Raw genomic sequence first — 20,348 nt, 5'->3', positions numbered from 1 at the left:
CCTCTTTCCCGGCTCCCGCTCCCTTTCGTTGTCCTGCTCCCGTTCTCCCCGTGCATCCTAGGACTAAGGTAGAACGCACTAAAAAATCAGTTGTGTGGCAATTTATGACTCAGAATGAAGATAAAACACAAACTATTTGTAATAAATGTAAACATAAAATGAATCATAAAACTGTAGGAAAACAAGGTGGGACGGGACATTTGAGTAATCATTTAATGTCATGTTGTTAAAATGAATTTTTGCATGCTAAATTGTAGCCGAAACTAAAAGAATGGTACCACCTTTCCTGAAAATGTAGGAGTAAAGGGCTCTAATATGGTCCAAACACAATTAAATCCTTCTAATGTTTCTGGTTCTAGTATACAACGGTCATATAGTAGAGAAAAAAATCTTGAAGAATTAGCTAAAATGATTGTTGTTATGGGTTTGCCATTTAGTTTTGCTGAAAATCCTGATTTTATTCATTATATTCAAATTGTGTATAATTTACATTTTAAAGGTTTTACTAGAAGTACAATTAAAAAGGCTATCTTTGATTATCAAGCTCAACATTTTCAATATCTTCGTTGTTTATTTTATTATAATAATTGTAAAATAGCTATTACTTCTGATATGGGCTGTAGTGTAAATCGTAATGATTATTTCACTATTACTGCACATTGGATTGATGAAAATTGAACTTTGCAAAAAAGAATTTTAGGTTATAAATGTTGTGAAATGCATAAAACCAATAGTTATATAGCTCAAACGATTATAGATGTTTTACAAAACTATGGAATTTGTGATAAAATAAGTAGTGTCACATTAGATAATGCTTCTAATAATAGAACTGTTGTCAAAATACTAAAACCGTCTCTTTGCCCTATTTATATTGATGGTTTTCATATTAGGTGTGCTGCACACATATATAATTTGATTGTTAGAGATGGTATAGAAATGTATGATGATGGTTGCACAAAAGTTGAAACTGCATGTCATTTTATTTTTAAATGTCAAGCTAAGTCTAGACGTAGAGATTTTGAAAATCGTTGTCGTGAATTTAATCTTCCACCTAGAAAAATTCCAGAATCAGTGTGTACTAGATGAAATTCTTTATATGAAATGCTTGAAGTCGCTTATGAATATAGGAAACCTTTACAAATGGTTTGGAATGCTCATAATTCAAATATGACATATAGACTTGATTATAATGATTGGAATGACATAAAAGAACTTATAGAATTCTTAAAAGTTTTTTATTCAACTACAAAAAAATATCTGCACTTTATTATCCAACTATTTGCTCTGTTTTACCTAATATTTGTGCTATTTCTAGTAAATTTTATAAATTCAAAAATAAACCAAGATTTGAAGAATCTGTTAAGAACATGATTGAAAAATTTTAAAAATATTTTATTCTTATTCCTCAAATTTATTTAACTGCTTGTTTGTTAAATCCACATTACAAAGATGAAGGTGCATTACGAATGGTTGATAAAATATATTTTAATTTGGATATTGATAGTGAAGATGATGAAACACATTGTCAAGATGTTAAGGATAAAAATTGAAGCTAGAAAATTGTATAACTTGTATAATTCTAATATAATGAATGTAGTACATAATGAAGAGCCTCAAAGTTCTAGGAATAGATATAATAATGAAGATGATATTGATGATATGGTAGATTGTATTCTTGAACTTTCTCATAATGATAGAAATGATTTTGATGCATATATTAATCAAAATACAGAACCTACTACTATTGATCTTCTAGAATGGTGGAGCAATCGCGGCCAGAGATTTCCAAAACTTCAACCGGTTGCTCGAGATGTGTTAGTTATTCAAGCATCTTCAGTAGCTTCGGAAGACGCTTTTAGTGCAACAAGATTTCAAATTGGAGAGCATAGATATTCATTAGCAGCAGATAGCTTGGAGATATCGGTACTATTTAGAGATTGGATTAATGGCGAGAGAAGGAGTTATGGTCGTCCACCTTTACCGACCAAATTTGAAAATGACGTTGATGAAATAATGCAAGATTTTAGTGACGACGGCATTGATGCAATGGAGGAACTAGCTAATCAACCAATTTCAAAGCATGTTACTAGAGAAATGTTAAATGATTTAAAAAAAGATTTCTTTGGTAGCATTAACTATTAAATTTAAATGTCTATTAGTATGAGTATCATAATTCGAGGTCTAATTCAAACAGAACCTTTCCTAGAAGGTGGTTGTGTAGATTAGATTTTTTAATACTCTACTAATAATTTGTAACTCAACTTGTACTATTTAATTAATATTAATAAAAGTATAGGCTACTCGCCTTAATTTTTTTATTATTATTGTCTTTAAATTTAACTTTTAAAGTGTGAAATTTAAACTTTTAAAGTTTGAATTTAAATTTTCAAACTTTTAAAATTTAAAGTGTGAAGTTTAAACTTTTATAGTTTTAAAGTTTGAATTTAAATTTTTAAACTTTTAAAATTTAAAGTGTCAAATTTATAGTTTTATAGTTTTAAAGTTTGAATTTAAATTTTTAAACTTTTAAAATTTAAAGTGTCAAATTTATAGTTTTATAGTTTTAAAGTTTGAATTTAAATTTTTAAACTTTTAAAGTGTGAAATTTAAACTTTTATACTTTTAAAGTTTGAATTTAAATTTTCAAACTTTTAAAGTGTGAAATTTAAACTTTTATACTTTTAAAGTTTGAATTTAAATTTTCAAACTTTTAAAGTGTGAAATTTAAACTTTTATACTTTTAAAGTTTGAATTTAAATTTTCAAACTTTTAAAGTGTGAAATTTAAACTTTTATACTTTTAAAGTTTGAATTTAAATTTTCAAACTTTTAAAGTGTGAAATTTAAACTTTTATACTTTTAAAGTGTGAAATTTAAACTTTTATAGTTTTATAGTTTTATAGTTTTAAAGTTTGAATTTAAATTTTTAAACTTTTAAAGTGTGAAATTTAAACTTTTATACTTTTAAAGTTTGAAAGTTTGTATTTAAAACTTTAAAAGTTCAAATTTTTACTTTAAAATTATAAAAGTTTTAATATTATTTGAGTATTGTTCTTAATTTTTTAATTTTAATAATTTTTTTTTTTAATTATAACCGTTGGGACCCGGTTTCCGGTCCGGTCCGGGACAGGACGGTAAACTCATTTTTTTCTGGAATTACCGGTTCCGGTCCGTCCCGATCCAGTAGTCCCGGTTCCGGTCCCGTTGCCAACCATAGTGGGGTGTAATTGAGAACCTGTGATGGACAAAATTCCAAGCTGGAGATTACATAGGAGCTGAAGGGAATGAGTTTCAGAGGCAACATCATTTTGCATTTTCTTGGCAATTTGGAATGAGACAGAATAGAAGGTTGTTTTCATTGTTGAAAGGAAAATATCAGATATAAGGAGTATTTAAAAATCTTTTTTTGTTTCAGTTGAACCTTTAGTGTAAAGAGAAATGCAAAACTTTTCAGCTTCTAAATGATTTTGTACATATAAAATTATTGTATATACCTCTTACTGCTTCTTGGCGACAAGTTTTGAGTCACTTGCTGTGTTATTTTACTGGTTTCTCATTTTTCAAATATAATCATGTAATCTGGTTTTCATGCTCAGTGTTCAACCTCACTTATAACACGTTTTCTTCTTTTGAAATATTCTTCCAAGTCAATGTTGATCTGTTCTTCATCAATCGAGGAATAACAAATTCGGCTGCAAAAGGATGCATAAGATGTGGTTTCGGTGAATAAAACTTTCTTGACAAGCTTCACAAAAGATTTCATCCAACAGAAATCCCATGTAGCTGATTGATAAGTCGATCATACCATTTTACATAAATGAAATTTATATGTATAGAGAGATCCCCTACATTTATTGATAGAATAGATACTCATGGATAGAGGGATATCTCGTTGATTCTCAGTTTTGGGCTGGTTTCTGAAGTTGCATTGTGTCATTTAATCTTTATTAATGCAGGTATATGATGCACACACTGTATACTCTTTTCTACCTTGTGCATATGACCAAGAACTGTCACATGTAGATTTCCTGGCTAATGAAGGTCACTGACACGAAGATTTGCTAGTTTGGGAAATGCAATCAAGGAAATGGAGTTTTTGCTCTTGGCTGATTTAGGTAATGTTGCTTATGAAAGATTCTAGGATTTTTAATAAGTACTTTCCAATGTACCAAAAAAATAAAATGACTGAGAACTGTAACATTAAGGTGCTAACAAGGAAATATCCTTGTCTAGGCAAGCCATTAGGGGGCCGTTTTACCATGAGAATTGTGAGTATTTGAAAAAAGTAGTTTTTGTTTTCAAAGTGAAAAATGATTCTTGAAAATTGGAGTTGGGTTTGGCCATGGATACAAATTGGAATTGTTTTTGAATTTTTGTGAGTAGCTTGGAGTGAAAACAGCAGTATTTTCAAATTCCTATGATTCCGAGTTGAATTCCGGATTTTTTCAAAATTTTATGGACAAACGTATATTACGGAGCTGAAAAAGAGAGAAAAAATCATGGCCAAACGCTAGTCTTTTTTTAGAGCAAATGTTTGTCCTAAAGAGAGCTTACCAAGTCCAAGGCATAATTTCAACCAGCTAGTATCAGCTATATGTCTAAGACACCTTAGAGTAGACAAAAGATTTACTTAAGCATTATTTAGCATTATAAAAAGAAAATATTAAACATATCGCTAGCACCTAGTTAGGGTGTGTAAACTTGATATCAAAGCATTGATTTTCTTGTGAGTCATGGACCAATGTCTTAATGGAATCTATACTTCTAATATGTTGTGCGTTGTTTCCATATTTTGTGATTCTGTGGAGGGATATTAGGTTTTCTTATGTGTTATTTTAGATTTCTTTCAATGTTGGTAAAGTCATGTCTAGAGCCAAATAAGTGTTAACTATAGGGGTCGTTTGGTTTGAATATGAGTTGTGATGGGATAAGTTATGTTGGGATAAGTTATGTTGGGATTAGTTATGATGGATAAGTTGTCCTGGGATTATTTCTTATTGAGTGTTTGGTTTGTTATATTCAAAATAATATATATTGATAAATTTTAAGAACAAGTTGTTTGTTTACAAAATTACCCTTCACTTTATTTAAACTTTTTAATTTTTTCTTTGTGAGCTTTAGTTATTCATTTTTTAAAATAAAACTTTTATTTTTTTTTAACTTAAATATTTTTGTTTATGTATTCCCATGATAAGTACCATGTGTATTTAAAAATATAACTTTTTTCTTATTTAGCTTAAAAATAGAACTTTCCTCTTAAGTTTATTAAAGAGAAGAAAATTTATGAGATATCAAAATAAAATAAACATAAGAATTAGTCAAATAAATTCATAAATAAAAATTATATTTATATAGTATAATTTTTTAATAGAAAAATATGTATAATTATCATAAAAATAAGGAGTAGTAAATATTATTATACATGGTATTAAAAAAATGTAAATATACATAAATGTAAAAAATGATACATAAAAAGGATTTAAAGGGACATAGTTGTCATTTACCTATTCTATCTCGGGATAAGTTATCCCGGGATTACTATACCACCCATGGGGAGGGATAACTTATCCCGGTACTAATTATTAATCCCGGGATAAGTTATCCCGGACTTGCCAACCAAACAACATAATTTTTTTTTTATCCCATCACTATTTCCTTATCCCATCACTATTATTTCTAATCCCTCACACCAAACGAGCCCTAACTTCTTTAGGAGGAGCAGGAGATATCACCTCACCATAGATCAGTGAGATCCCAGCAAGGCTAAATGAGTGATAAATTTGTTCAGATTGAGGCTTAGTCTCTTATTCCCCTGCTTCCCAACCAATAAGAAGGTGGAATGAATTTACTCTCACCCAATGGGATAGTATAGACAAACATATGATTGACGCTATTAATTATCTTTCTTAAGAGGTGCAAAACTCTTAAACTACATAATAAGGACATTGAGGTCTATGCTTTCCAGACTAGCCAAAAATGTTGCTGCACCCGTGTCAGATCATCCCAAAATGCACTACCTTTGGGGGATACAACACGCAACCGACATCATCTTTTTTAAGAGTCTGAGCAACATAACATGAGGTAGAAATACAATGGTACTATACGATGTGTGATTAAATACCAAACTGTTGGCCCAAAGTTAGCAAAGTCTCTAGTAGTTCTTTGGCATCAGGCCTTTCATTTGGAGAGACACTTAAGCATTGCAGAGCAATTTCAAGCACTAGAAGCATTTGTTGATGAACTTGAACTGAATTTCCACTCACTCTGCTGTCAACAACTTCACCCAAATCTTCATGCTGAATTATCCACTTAGCCAACTCTGTTCCTTCACTAATTGCTGGTTTCCCTGTTAGAAGCTCAAGCATTATTACGCCAAAGCTGTACATATTACCGGCCTCAGTCACTTTCATCACATATGCATATTCTGCAAATACAAACATTACATGAAAAATCATTGACTTATAAAGCAGAGAGAAAATAAGCACTTGTTATTTAGTGAAGCTGGTATCCTGCATAAAGGAGAAAGAAATTCAATAAGTTGGTGTCGTAAATTCGATAGATGTAAAGTTCAATCACATTGAATACTTTCCTTCCCCTTCCTTCTATCCCGATCTTACCACTTTAAAAGACATTAACTATATGGAGTAACGTAGTCAGTTAAGTTTCCTACTGCTGATTTCAACTTATTTGAGACTCAAGTGTAGTAGTTGTAGTAGTTGTTGTAGTAGTATAAGAACAGGAACTATAAATGGTCCTTAAAGTAACAAAAACTAAGAAAATGAAAGTTGGTTCGTGTTGGTTTATGGACGACGCTATATCTCTGTGTTGTAGTTATCATCCTACCCAATTAGATATAATTTCTGGTTTCAAACTCTCAAGATACAACAAACCATAAAGTTTCTTGATGAAGAATCTGACAAAGGGATTCTTGATAATCCTAAAGGACTCTGAATTGCCTTGTAGGTAAAATAGTGTGCAAAGTGAAGTGAGTGATTGTAAAGACATGAATTAAAGAACATTCAATAATTACTTGTTTAAGATTTGAATCACATCATCGTCGCAAAAGCAACGAAGGATCAGTTTACCTGGAGGAACATATCCCACTGCTACAGAAAATTGTGAAGAATTAAATGTGCTCCCTAGCTCAATATCTCCAATTAAGGGTTGGTTCAAATGTTTCATAAAGATGCTGCTTGATGAAATATGGAAGAGAATGATCTGATCGCTGAAGAGAGAACCTCCATGTAAGAGAGCCAAACCTCTACAAATGCCAACTACTATGTCAAAGCGACTTTTCCAGTCTAAAGTACTGTCATCACATCTTCCGTGAAGGAGGTCAAAGAGTGTTCCATGTTGAGGGTATTCATAAACTATATATGTAGTATCAGATTCCACAACACAAGCAAGGGGAGCCATGGTGTAGTTGCTCAGGTGGCCAATATTAACAAGCCCTTGTTTGAACCTTTCCAAGCTATGCAGGCTGACTGACCTGTTCTTCTTCTTAATTCTCTTGATGCAATAGTACACACCACAAGGCATCATAACCTTGTAGTAAGTGTAGAACTGGTTGCTTTGCATAACATTAATTGGCCTACAAATTGCGGTCATGGCCTTGGACAGTTTAATTTGAAACTGGTGGAGGCTATCACCAGTGATCCAACAAACCTCGGTTTGGTGCAGGTTAGTTGAAATAGCAATCACCACGAAAACAGCAATTGTTGCTACACATGCAATTGGGACAACAACTGCAACAACTATTGATTTTCTCTTTTTTGCAGCCGCTTGTGGTGGAGCAACTGCGGAAGGATAGATCAGATCCCCATTTCCACCTGTCTCAACACTGACAAAGCTTTCAAACTTTGGAACAACTCCAGACAGTTGATTGTTTGAAAGCACCAACCTAGTCAAGCCTCTCATTCCCGTCAGGTAGTCTGGAATCTGACCCGAGAACCTGTTGTAAGAGAGATCCAAAACTTCCAATGAAGTCAATCTCGAAAAACTACTTGGTATAGGTCCTTGAAAAAGATTGTGACTCAGATTCAAAGCAATCTGTAAACTCAAAGGCATATCAGGAATAGGGCCACCGAGTTGGTTCCCTCCAAGTTGGAGTTCTAACAGCACATTTAAGTTACTAATGTCAACCGGAATTCGACCACTTAGATTATTCGCCTGCAAATTCAAGTTTGTGAGATTTCTCAAACTTGATAACGAACTTGGAATGGAACCAGTCAATAAATTCCAGCTGAAATTGAGCCTCTGCAATCTGTTCAACTGTGAAATGTTACTTGGAATTTCTCCAACTAGGTTATTGGACTGAAGACTCAGTACCTGAAGATTAGAAATATCACCCAGCTCAACAGGAATAACACCACTCAGCTTATTCTGGGCTAAGTTCAAAAGGGCCAACTTTTGGCACTTCCCCAATTCAGAAGGAATTGGTCCAGTTAACTGGTTGTTGTCCAGTTCCAAGTAGGTCAAACTTTGAAGGCTTTCAAAGGAAGCAGATGGAAATGATCCATTCAAAGCATTTTGCCCCAATCTCAACCTGATCAAATTTATCGACATGTTTGAAGGAACAGGTCCCTCTAACTTATTGGAAGTGAGATCAACAAATTGCAAGTTCATTGGGAATAAGAGGTCCTGAGGAATTGTACCATTTAATGTGTTAAAACTGAGGTCCAAATTCCTCAGGTATGTGGTTATACCAAAGGGTATATTTCCAACAAAATCATTCTGATTCACAGCAAAATGCGTAAGTGTTGTGATATTCCTAAGGGATTGTGGGATTGTGCCACTCAATCTATTGTTTGACAAAATCAAGACTTGCAATTTTGAAAGTTCACCTAATCTATCAGGAATTACACCAGATAGGAAGTTTAGAGATAGGTCAATCAAAGTTAAGTTGCCAAAGTTAACAATTTGAGTGGGGAATTCACCTTCAAAAGAATTTGCAGAGAGATGAAGCTCCTCCAGAAGATTAAATTTTCCAAGACTGGTAGGAACTGAACCACTAAACATGTTAGAGCTAAGGTTCAAACTCTTGAGTGAATTCAATCCATCCAACTGCAAGTCAACTTTCCCCTTCAAGTCATTAAAAGAAAAGTCTAAAGACTCCAACTTTCCATAACCAGTGAAAGTAGGCAAAACACCCTCCAATTTATTCCCACTAAAGTTCAACAATTTCAACCCACTAATTCCCCCACAAACAGTGATGAACTCATTTGGGATAGAGCTCAAAAAGTTCTGGGAAACATCAATAGACTCCAAAGTATCAATTTGACAAATAAAAGGCAAGAATTCAGAGCTAGAAATAGAGAACAATGAAAAGGTGACTTTGGTAAGGGAAGAATTATCAGAATTGCAAGAAACCCCTTTCCAAGAACATGGGGTTGAAGCTTTATCAGTTCCATTCCATACAAAAGAAGCACCAGTATCATTCTGAAACAGATCATAGACACTTCTCATGACATTAATTTGATTTGGGGGCAATTGGGAAAGCACCAAATGTGAAAAGAAAGACAAGTACAGAATAGAAGGAAGATAGACAAACATTGTGGCTTGCATTTGGTTTCAAGAATTGAATTGATAAACTTCAGTAGGCAGTATTATGCATGCACAAGATCCTAATAACTAACCCTTTGTTGGTAAGATTTTCATCTTATGAATAACTAATACATGTATTAGTTATACACCTTATTCAGTATTATAGGGTGTATAATTAATACATTGCAAATCATGGTATGAGTAATACAAGGTTATTACTATATGGATAAGCATGGTTAAAGACAAAACTGTCTTTGATACATTAAACCAAATAATCAATAAGAAATATTCGCAGTATTAGGCTTATGTATCGGTCGGTTCGGTTTGATTTTGATGTATATCGACTTAACTTATCGATTATTAGTGTGTAGACATGCTAAATTGTTATATAACCATTAAGGTATCAATTTATCAGTCATTGATCGTTATCGGTTAAACCGTTAAGATTTCACACTAAAAATCATTTAAAAATCACATAGATACAAGGTGACAAACCAAATGAATTATGCACATGAATTGACTTCATTTTGCTCAAAAGCAAGCACTTTCATGTTGTAGAATAACCGAGAGTATGAGACAGTTGAAGGTATGAAACTAAACCTTAAGTCAAGGACTCTATATATCAAATGATATATATTAATTTATTAATTTACTATCAGATTATCAGTGAACCCGTTAGAAAAAATCTCAAACCGTTAAGAACGGATAACCCGATGCAAGAAATAATAATCAAAACCAGTACCGAAACCCACTAATTCAATAACCCATTGCAGCATTACCAATAAATCAATAACTTTTTTTTATTTGGGTTATGGGTTTTAATTCGATTTTGAACAACCCTACACCGCATTACTACGACACCCTACCGAACACAATTTTATACACTCTACCAAACAATTTGAAGCGTATTTTTCTCAAAAAGTGTTTTCAAAAAGGTGCTTTTGGAGAAAAACTACTTTGTTTAGCTTGCAAAAAATAGTTTCAGTTACTCCTTCAAAGTACTATTTTTTTTCTCAAAAACTTAATAAGCACCTTACTTTTCTAAAATAAGTATTTTCTGAAGAAAAAAATAATATTTTTAACCTTAAAAATTTAATCAAACGGGCTATTAATCCCCCTTGTTTAATAGTAACATATGGCCCTTCATCAAGAAGAGTTGCTACATACGAATGAATCGTACAATTCTTTGCACAATCTACTTTCATTATTATACATACACCTAGCTATCATCTTTACTAATATTATTGGATGAACCAAGTGAAGTTGAATGTTCGAATTTCATGTTTATTTTGTCATATATCTTATGATAATCGTGCTATCGTTGGGACAGGATCCTGGCCTACCCATCATAAACCTACATATCCAAACGACATCAAAATATTAGACATAGCTACTCCAAGAAGAAATAAATGGAGTTCATCATTCCATAGTTAATTATAGTTCGAATCTGTATACAGGTTTGTCAACTTGTAAACCTAGACCTATGACATGAAACACAGTATCTCCAGCAAAAGGACTTTGGTATGAAAAAATGTACTATCTATGTCAAGCTAGATCGTGTATCGTTAATCACAAGTATTTCCATAACATATAGTACTAATTTAGCTTTAAATGATTCTTTCGATCATCCTATTATTTCAAGTAACATAACTATTCATGTAACATCACCATATCATGACAATACCTCAAAGAAGTTCAATTATCATCGGAAATTCATGTGTACCATGTGAAATGATTATATTAAAGAATAATCAGTATTACTACTAATGACTGAGATTTTTATAAAATTATGTGTATTGAAAAGTTCGTAATCACAAACATTTATTTATAAAAAAAGAAAATGAGTTATATCACTTTACAATATTTTGATATCTTATTATGAACTATGATTTACTTAATTGATTAGACTAGTAAATGGGCCCATGCTTCGCGCGGTTAGATTATTTTTCTTTAAAAATTTATTAGAATAGAATTATTCTTGTATTTTGATGTTATAGCATTTTTATATAAATATATTTTCAAGAGTATAGAGGTTATTCAATTGTAGTTTACCATTTGTTTTATTAAAAGAAAAGGCAAAATTACAAATCATAACACTATTTTCTCCTAGTTTTCATAATTTCATTTTACAAATTCATTAATTTGCTTTTGAAATTTTACAATGGTTAGATTAGTTTTATCATTTATATGCATGGATACATAGTGTCTTTAATTACAAAGTCAAATAAATATTTTTCTCAATTTCTTCTTTGCAAATTTCGTTAGTATAACACTATCAATTACTTTCAAAAATTAAATATTTATATAACTAATGTGTTTATCAAGAGCAAAGGTTCCATAATCATATGATATATTAATAAGTAATATGTAGTCATTATGTGTTTTAAAATTAAAATGCAATCTTCCAAAATCCAAATTTCATATGTAATATAGTTATGATGGTGTTTGGGAATTGAAGTTGTTCACGAACAAAATAATAAGGATCCTTGAAAAGAGTGAAAGAGAAGTAAGAGATAATGGGAAAAAAGTTATCAAAATAGTACTTTGGTGCGAGAGAATAGTCATTATTGTGTATCATACAATTGTAATTAATTACTAGTTTTAGTTCTATCATTTGAGTTTCTATTTTTTTTTTACTCCTGTTAATATTAACATTATTATGACAACAACAAAAAATCATATAAATTTATAGGCTTGATCTCTTGGAGAAGCATAGATAGAATGTTGTAAAAAATGTATTTTGTAAAAAGTTATTTGTGAATCTGCAGTAGTTGGATTTACATAGAGTCTGTACTAACAAATATTTATAACAATAACTTTACAGAAACATAAACAATAAAGTTTAAAACATGTATTCAAAAACAACAATTAATATCATAAGCAGAAATTAATGACTGTAAAAAAACATATCAAGATCTATAACAATAGAATGAAACAGAAAGGAAAAATCAAGCTCATTGAATGCACAATGTTTCCTTAAGGAAATCATTCCCCTCTAGTACCAGAGGTTAAAAGAAATAGATCCTCTCAGGATGAAACGATTTTATTCACCAGTGTAATGATACAAAAACAATAGTGTCAGTGAGTCACTCAACATGAGCAAAGTACATAATATTTAATTGTGCAAAAGAAGAAGAAGAAGTTCAGAATCAAATATTTAATTGTGCAGAAGAAGAAGAAGAAGTTCAGAATAAAAAATTTAATTGTGCAGAAGAATAAGAAGAAGTTCAGAATTTTCGTTGTTTTAAAATGAGAGGGAACCCATCTATTTATAGACAACAAAGGGTAGTGTGAACAAATGTTTATTGTGCCTTACCGAAAAGGTCACAACTCTTCGGAAAGGTCACAACCTTTCATAAATGTTACAATCTTTCGTAAAAGTCGCAACTCTTCATAAAAGTCACAACTTTTAATAAAGTCGCAACTCTTCATAAAAAGTCACAACTTTTAATAAAAGTCAACCTTTCATAAAAGTCGCAACTCTTCGTAAAAGTCGCAACTTTTCATAAAAGTCACAACTTTTAATAACAGCCACAATTTTTCATGAAAGGGAAGGCTAATTTTGGAAATAAATAAATTAAAAAGGAATCCTTGCTTATGGTGACGCCACGTAGGCGGGCCTAGGGTTCTCTTATTTATATATATATATATATATGTGATATATGATAGTATCAATTTGAATAGTGACAGCTTATGAAGTTTTTATATTTATGAAGAAAAAATACTCATACAACTTAAAAAATCAAAATTACATGTCCAATATAAAACTTTAACTTCATATTACTTTAATTTCGCAACATGATTTTACATCGCATGTCCAAACGACTGATAATTGAGGGAACTTGACTAAATATTAAAGGCCAAAATTAGTCTTTGTGGGGTCAGAGAAAAATAGCCATAACATAGAAAAAAAGGAAATGAGAACGTAACATTTGCTGCAAGTCTTCCATATTATCGTATTTGACTGGTTTGGAGTCATTTTTAATTAATAAATACTACTTAAAAGACTTTGACTATTTCCAAGTCGTGCTTTTGATTTTGGAAATTATTTTCTTAAAAAAAAATATGATGAAAAGGTTAAAGGTGATTAATTGTTGATTTAACAAATTACCTTTCCAACGAGTATATATAATTAGTGAACTTTGCGATTTATGTAATTATAAAAATGATTAAATATATTTTTAAATCATTAATATTACTATTTTGATAAACAGTGTAATAGAAAAAAGAGAATGTAAATAAAGTCATTATCCTGAGACAACTTATTTATGAAAATTACTAAAGGGATATTTTCAAATTGTAATTTCAACTTAAAATAATATTAATGCTTCAAATAAACAATAATATAAAGTAACTTGATTATTAATTACTGACTTTCTTTATATATAAAAGATTTTGTAGTAAAACTAAAAAATAAGAAGACATATTGTGGCAAATAAAGATAGAGAAAAAATACTTGAATTATATATATTCTAACATACTTATTTACGAAATTCAAAAGTTAAAGAGATTTTTTTTTTTCGATATTCGATGTTTGTACTAGAATCAGACTCCACTTTTTTTGAGATTTCACTGAATTTGTTGTTGACTTTCGATATTCGATGTTTGTACTTGAATCAAACATATCACTAAGTCTATAATTTTTCAAGAGAAAAACAATATTATCATGTGTTTTTAGAGTTAATAAATTGTTGCTAACTAAGATAAATTATCAAAGGTTATTGGTGATTAATTGTTGATTTAATGATTCAAAACAAAGATTTTTTTTTGTTTCTTCTTTAACAACCAAGAAATGAGATACATGTTTTGGTCCAACAAAAAATGTTATAATATGTATCATGTGTTTCCCATCTTAAAAAAAGGAAGAAAAAAAAAGAGTCCTTGCAAAACGCATGATACGACTCCACTTTTGGAAATAAATAATTAATTATAGGATTAAATACATACCCAAATTTTCTTAAAATTTATTGGATGTTTTGTCTAGACATTCGAATTAAGGCTTGTTTTTATTACATGTTTTAATAAGATATTTTTAATTTAAAGTTTGAATTTTTTTTTTCATTTTCTTATTAAATGGTTCAGTTAACCACTTTAAAATATGTTATATCCTTTAAATATACATATTAACCTCAAGTAGAACTTATCGAAAGTTCTACGGTTTATTAAGATGAATAATATAATCAAAAGAAAATAGCATATCTTATATGATTAACTTAACTAATTAATAAACACTTGACGATGAGATATGAAAGAAAAATGATAAAACAAAATATTATGGACAAACGTATATTACGGAGCTGAAAAAGAGAGAAAAAATCATGGCCAAACGCTAGTCTTTTTTTAGAGCAAATGTTTGTCCTAAAGAGAGCTTACCAAGTCCAAGGCATAATTTCAACCCAGCTAGTATCAGCTATATGTCTAAGACACCTTAGAGTAGACAAAAGATTTACTTAAGCATTATTTAGCATTATAAAAAGAAAATATTAAACATATCGCTAGCACCTAGTTTAGGGTGTGTAAACTTGATATCAAAGCATTGATTTTCTTGTGAGTCATGGACCAATGTCTTAATGGAATCTATACTTCTAATATGTTGTGCGTTGTTTCCATATTTTGTGATTCTGTGGAGGATATTAGGTTTTCTTATGTGTTATTTTTAGATTTCTTCAATGTTGGTAAAGTCATGTCTAGAGCCAAATAAGTGTTAACTATAGGGGTCGTTTGGTTTGAATATGAGTTGTGATGGGATAAGTTATGTTGGGATAAGTTATGTTGGGATTAGTTATGATGGATAAGTTGTCCTGGGATTATTTCTTATTGAGTGTTTGGTTTGTTATATTCAAAATAATATATATTGATAAATTTTAAGAACAAGTTGTTTGTTTACAAAATTACCCTTCACTTTATTTAAACTTTTTAATTTTTTCTTTGTGAGCTTTAGTTATTCATTTTTTAAAATAAAACTTTTATTTTTTTTTAACTTAAATATTTTTGTTTATGTATTCCCATGATAAGTACCATGTGTATTTAAAAATATAACTTTTTTCTTATTTAGCTTAAAAATAGAACTTTCCTCTTAAGTTTATTAAAGAGAAGAAAATTTATGAGATATCAAAATAAAATAAACATAAGAATTAGTCAAATTCATAAATAAAAATTATATTTATATAGTATAATTTTTTAATAGAAAAATATGTATAATTATCATAAAAATAAGGAGTAGTAAATATTATTATACATGGTATTAAAAAAATGTAAATATACATAAATGTAAAAAATGATACATAAAAAGGATTTAAAGGGACATAGTTGTCATTTACCTATTCTATCTCGGGATAAGTTATCCCGGGATTACTATACCACCCATGGGGAGGGATAACTTATCCCGGTACTAATTATTAATCCCGGGATAAGTTATCCCGGACTTGCCAACCAAACAACATAATTTTTTTTTTATCCCATCACTATTTCCTTATCCCATCACTATTATTTCTAATCCCTCACACCAAACGAGCCCTAACTTCTTTAGGAGGAGCAGGAGATATCACCTCACCATAGATCAGTGAGATCCCAGCAAGGCTAAATGAGTGATAAATTTGTTCAGATTGAGGCTTAGTCTCTTATTCCCCTGCTTCCCAACCAATAAGAAGGTGGAATGAATTTACTCTCACCCAATGGGATAGTATAGACAAACATATGATTGACGCTATTAATTATCTTTCTTAAGAGGTGCAAAACTCTTAAACTACATAATAAGGACATTGAGGTCTATGCTTTCCAGACTAGCCAAAAATGTTGCTGCACCCGTGTCAGATCATCCCAAAATGCACTACCTTTGGGGGATACAACACGCAACCGACATCATCTTTTTTAAGAGTCTGAGCAACATAACATGAGGTAGAAATACAATGGTACTATACGATGTGTGATTAAATACCAAACTGTTGGCCCAAAGTTAGCAAAGTCTCTAGTAGTTCTTTGGCATCAGGCCTTTCATTTGGAGAGACACTTAAGCATTGCAGAGCAATTTCAAGCACTAGAAGCATTTGTTGATGAACTTGAACTGAATTTCCACTCACTCTGCTGTCAACAACTTCACCCAAATCTTCATGCTGAATTATCCACTTAGCCAACTCTGTTCCTTCACTAATTGCTGGTTTCCCTGTTAGAAGCTCAAGCATTATTACGCCAAAGCTGTACATATTACCGGCCTCAGTCACTTTCATCACATATGCATATTCTGCAAATACAAACATTACATGAAAAATCATTGACTTATAAAGCAGAGAGAAAATAAGCACTTGTTATTTAGTGAAGCTGGTATCCTGCATAAAGGAGAAAGAAATTCAATAAGTTGGTGTCGTAAATTCGATAGATGTAAAGTTCAATCACATTGAATACTTTCCTTCCCCTTCCTTCTATCCCGATCTTACCACTTTAAAAGACATTAACTATATGGAGTAACGTAGTCAGTTAAGTTTCCTACTGCTGATTTCAACTTATTTGAGACTCAAGTGTAGTAGTTGTAGTAGTTGTTGTAGTAGTATAAGAACAGGAACTATAAATGGTCCTTAAAGTAACAAAAACTAAGAAAATGAAAGTTGGTTCGTGTTGGTTTATGGACGACGCTATATCTCTGTGTTGTAGTTATCATCCTACCCAATTAGATATAATTTCTGGTTTCAAACTCTCAAGATACAACAAACCATAAAGTTTCTTGATGAAGAATCTGACAAAGGGATTCTTGATAATCCTAAAGGACTCTGAATTGCCTTGTAGGTAAAATAGTGTGCAAAGTGAAGTGAGTGATTGTAAAGACATGAATTAAAGAACATTCAATAATTACTTGTTTAAGATTTGAATCACATCATCGTCGCAAAAGCAACGAAGGATCAGTTTACCTGGAGGAACATATCCCACTGCTACAGAAAATTGTGAAGAATTAAATGTGCTCCCTAGCTCAATATCTCCAATTAAGGGTTGGTTCAAATGTTTCATAAAGATGCTGCTTGATGAAATATGGAAGAGAATGATCTGATCGCTGAAGAGAGAACCTCCATGTAAGAGAGCCAAACCTCTACAAATGCCAACTACTATGTCAAAGCGACTTTTCCAGTCTAAAGTACTGTCATCACATCTTCCGTGAAGGAGGTCAAAGAGTGTTCCATGTTGAGGGTATTCATAAACTATATATGTAGTATCAGATTCCACAACACAAGCAAGGGGAGCCATGGTGTAGTTGCTCAGGTGGCCAATATTAACAAGCCCTTGTTTGAACCTTTCCAAGCTATGCAGGCTGACTGACCTGTTCTTCTTCTTAATTCTCTTGATGCAATAGTACACACCACAAGGCATCATAACCTTGTAGTAAGTGTAGAACTGGTTGCTTTGCATAACATTAATTGGCCTACAAATTGCGGTCATGGCCTTGGACAGTTTAATTTGAAACTGGTGGAGGCTATCACCAGTGATCCAACAAACCTCGGTTTGGTGCAGGTTAGTTGAAATAGCAATCACCACGAAAACAGCAATTGTTGCTACACATGCAATTGGGACAACAACTGCAACAACTATTGATTTTCTCTTTTTTGCAGCCGCTTGTGGTGGAGCAACTGCGGAAGGATAGATCAGATCCCCATTTCCACCTGTCTCAACACTGACAAAGCTTTCAAACTTTGGAACAACTCCAGACAGTTGATTGTTTGAAAGCACCAACCTAGTCAAGCCTCTCATTCCCGTCAGGTAGTCTGGAATCTGACCCGAGAACCTGTTGTAAGAGAGATCCAAAACTTCCAATGAAGTCAATCTCGAAAAACTACTTGGTATAGGTCCTTGAAAAAGATTGTGACTCAGATTCAAAGCAATCTGTAAACTCAAAGGCATATCAGGAATAGGGCCACCGAGTTGGTTCCCTCCAAGTTGGAGTTCTAACAGCACATTTAAGTTACTAATGTCAACCGGAATTCGACCACTTAGATTATTCGCCTGCAAATTCAAGTTTGTGAGATTTCTCAAACTTGATAACGAACTTGGAATGGAACCAGTCAATAAATTCCAGCTGAAATTGAGCCTCTGCAATCTGTTCAACTGTGAAATGTTACTTGGAATTTCTCCAACTAGGTTATTGGACTGAAGACTCAGTACCTGAAGATTAGAAATATCACCCAGCTCAACAGGAATAACACCACTCAGCTTATTCTGGGCTAAGTTCAAAAGGGCCAACTTTTGGCACTTCCCCAATTCAGAAGGAATTGGTCCAGTTAACTGGTTGTTGTCCAGTTCCAAGTAGGTCAAACTTTGAAGGCTTTCAAAGGAAGCAGATGGAAATGATCCATTCAAAGCATTTTGCCCCAATCTCAACCTGATCAAATTTATCGACATGTTTGAAGGAACAGGTCCCTCTAACTTATTGGAAGTGAGATCAACAAATTGCAAGTTCATTGGGAATAAGAGGTCCTGAGGAATTGTACCATTTAATGTGTTAAAACTGAGGTCCAAATTCCTCAGGTATGTGGTTATACCAAAGGGTATATTTCCAACAAAATCATTCTGATTCACAGCAAAATGCGTAAGTGTTGTGATATTCCTAAGGGATTGTGGGATTGTGCCACTCAATCTATTGTTTGACAAAATCAAGACTTGCAATTTTGAAAGTTCACCTAATCTATCAGGAATTACACCAGATAGGAAGTTTAGAGATAGGTCAATCAAAGTTAAGTTGCCAAAGTTAACAATTTGAGTGGGGAATTCACCTTCAAAAGAATTTGCAGAGAGATGAAGCTCCTCCAGAAGATTAAATTTTCCAAGACTGGTAGGAACTGAACCACTAAACATGTTAGAGCTAAGGTTCAAACTCTTGAGTGAATTCAATCCATCCAACTGCAAGTCAACTTTCCCCTTCAAGTCATTAAAAGAAAAGTCTAAAGACTCCAACTTTCCATAACCAGTGAAAGTAGGCAAAACACCCTCCAATTTATTCCCACTAAAGTTCAACAATTTCAACCCACTAATTCCCCCACAAACAGTGATGAACTCATTTGGGATAGAGCTCAAAAAGTTCTGGGAAACATCAATAGACTCCAAAGTATCAATTTGACAAATAAAAGGCAAGAATTCAGAGCTAGAAATAGAGAACAATGAAAAGGTGACTTTGGTAAGGGAGGAATTTATCAGAAAATTGCAAGAAACCCCTTTCCAAGAACATGGGGTTGAAGCTTTATCAGTTCCATTCCATACAAAAGAAGCACCAGTATCATTCTGAAACAGATCATAGACACTTCTCATGACATTAATTTGATTTGGGGGCAATTGGGAAAGCACCAAATGTGAAAAGAAAGACAAGTACAGAATAGAAGGAAGATAGACAAACATTGTGGCTTGCATTTGGTTTCAAGAATTGAATTGATAAACTTCAGTAGGCAGTATTATGCATGCACAAGATCCTAATAACTAACCCTTTGTTGGTAAGATTTTCATCTTATGAATAACTAATACATGTATTAGTTATACACCTTATTCAGTATTATAGGGTGTATAATTAATACATTGCAAATCATGGTATGAGTAATACAAGGTTATTACTATATGGATAAGCATGGTTAAAGACAAAACTGTCTTTGATACATTAAACCAAATAATCAATAAGAAATATTCGCAGTATTAGGCTTATGTATCGGTCGGTTCGGTTTGATTTTGATGTATATCGACTTAACTTATCGATTATTAGTGTGTAGACATGCTAAATTGTTATATAACCATTAAGGTATCAATTTATCAGTCATTGATCGTTATCGGTTAAACCGTTAA

The 20,348-nt window shown here is 32.0% G+C and overlaps 2 protein-coding genes across 2 annotated transcripts; both read right to left on the bottom strand.

The window, feature by feature from the left end:
* Positions 1–6,038: 6,038 nt before the first annotated feature.
* Positions 6,039–9,551, bottom strand: LOC125809465 (LRR receptor-like serine/threonine-protein kinase GSO2). The gene is made up of 2 exons (XM_049489096.1): positions 7,085–9,551; positions 6,039–6,423 (listed from the first exon to the last, which is right to left on the bottom strand). The coding sequence occupies exons 1-2, from the start codon at positions 9,549–9,551 to the stop codon at positions 6,113–6,115; spliced, it is 2,778 nt and encodes a 925-aa protein (XP_049345053.1). The 3' UTR covers positions 6,039–6,112.
* Positions 9,552–16,397: 6,846 nt separating this feature from the next.
* LOC125809464 (LRR receptor-like serine/threonine-protein kinase GSO2) lies at positions 16,398–19,913 on the bottom strand. Its single transcript, XM_049489095.1, has 2 exons — positions 17,444–19,913; positions 16,398–16,782 (listed from the first exon to the last, which is right to left on the bottom strand). The coding sequence occupies exons 1-2, from the start codon at positions 19,911–19,913 to the stop codon at positions 16,472–16,474; spliced, it is 2,781 nt and encodes a 926-aa protein (XP_049345052.1). The 3' UTR covers positions 16,398–16,471.
* Positions 19,914–20,348: the final 435 nt, after the last annotated feature.

The sequence above is a fragment of the Solanum verrucosum genome, unplaced genomic scaffold (genome assembly GCF_900185275.1).
Source record: "Solanum verrucosum unplaced genomic scaffold, falcon-dt-bn FXZP01000062.1, whole genome shotgun sequence".
Taxonomy (NCBI): domain Eukaryota; kingdom Viridiplantae; phylum Streptophyta; class Magnoliopsida; order Solanales; family Solanaceae; genus Solanum; species Solanum verrucosum.
This window is presented reverse-complemented; position numbering and strand designations above follow the sequence as displayed.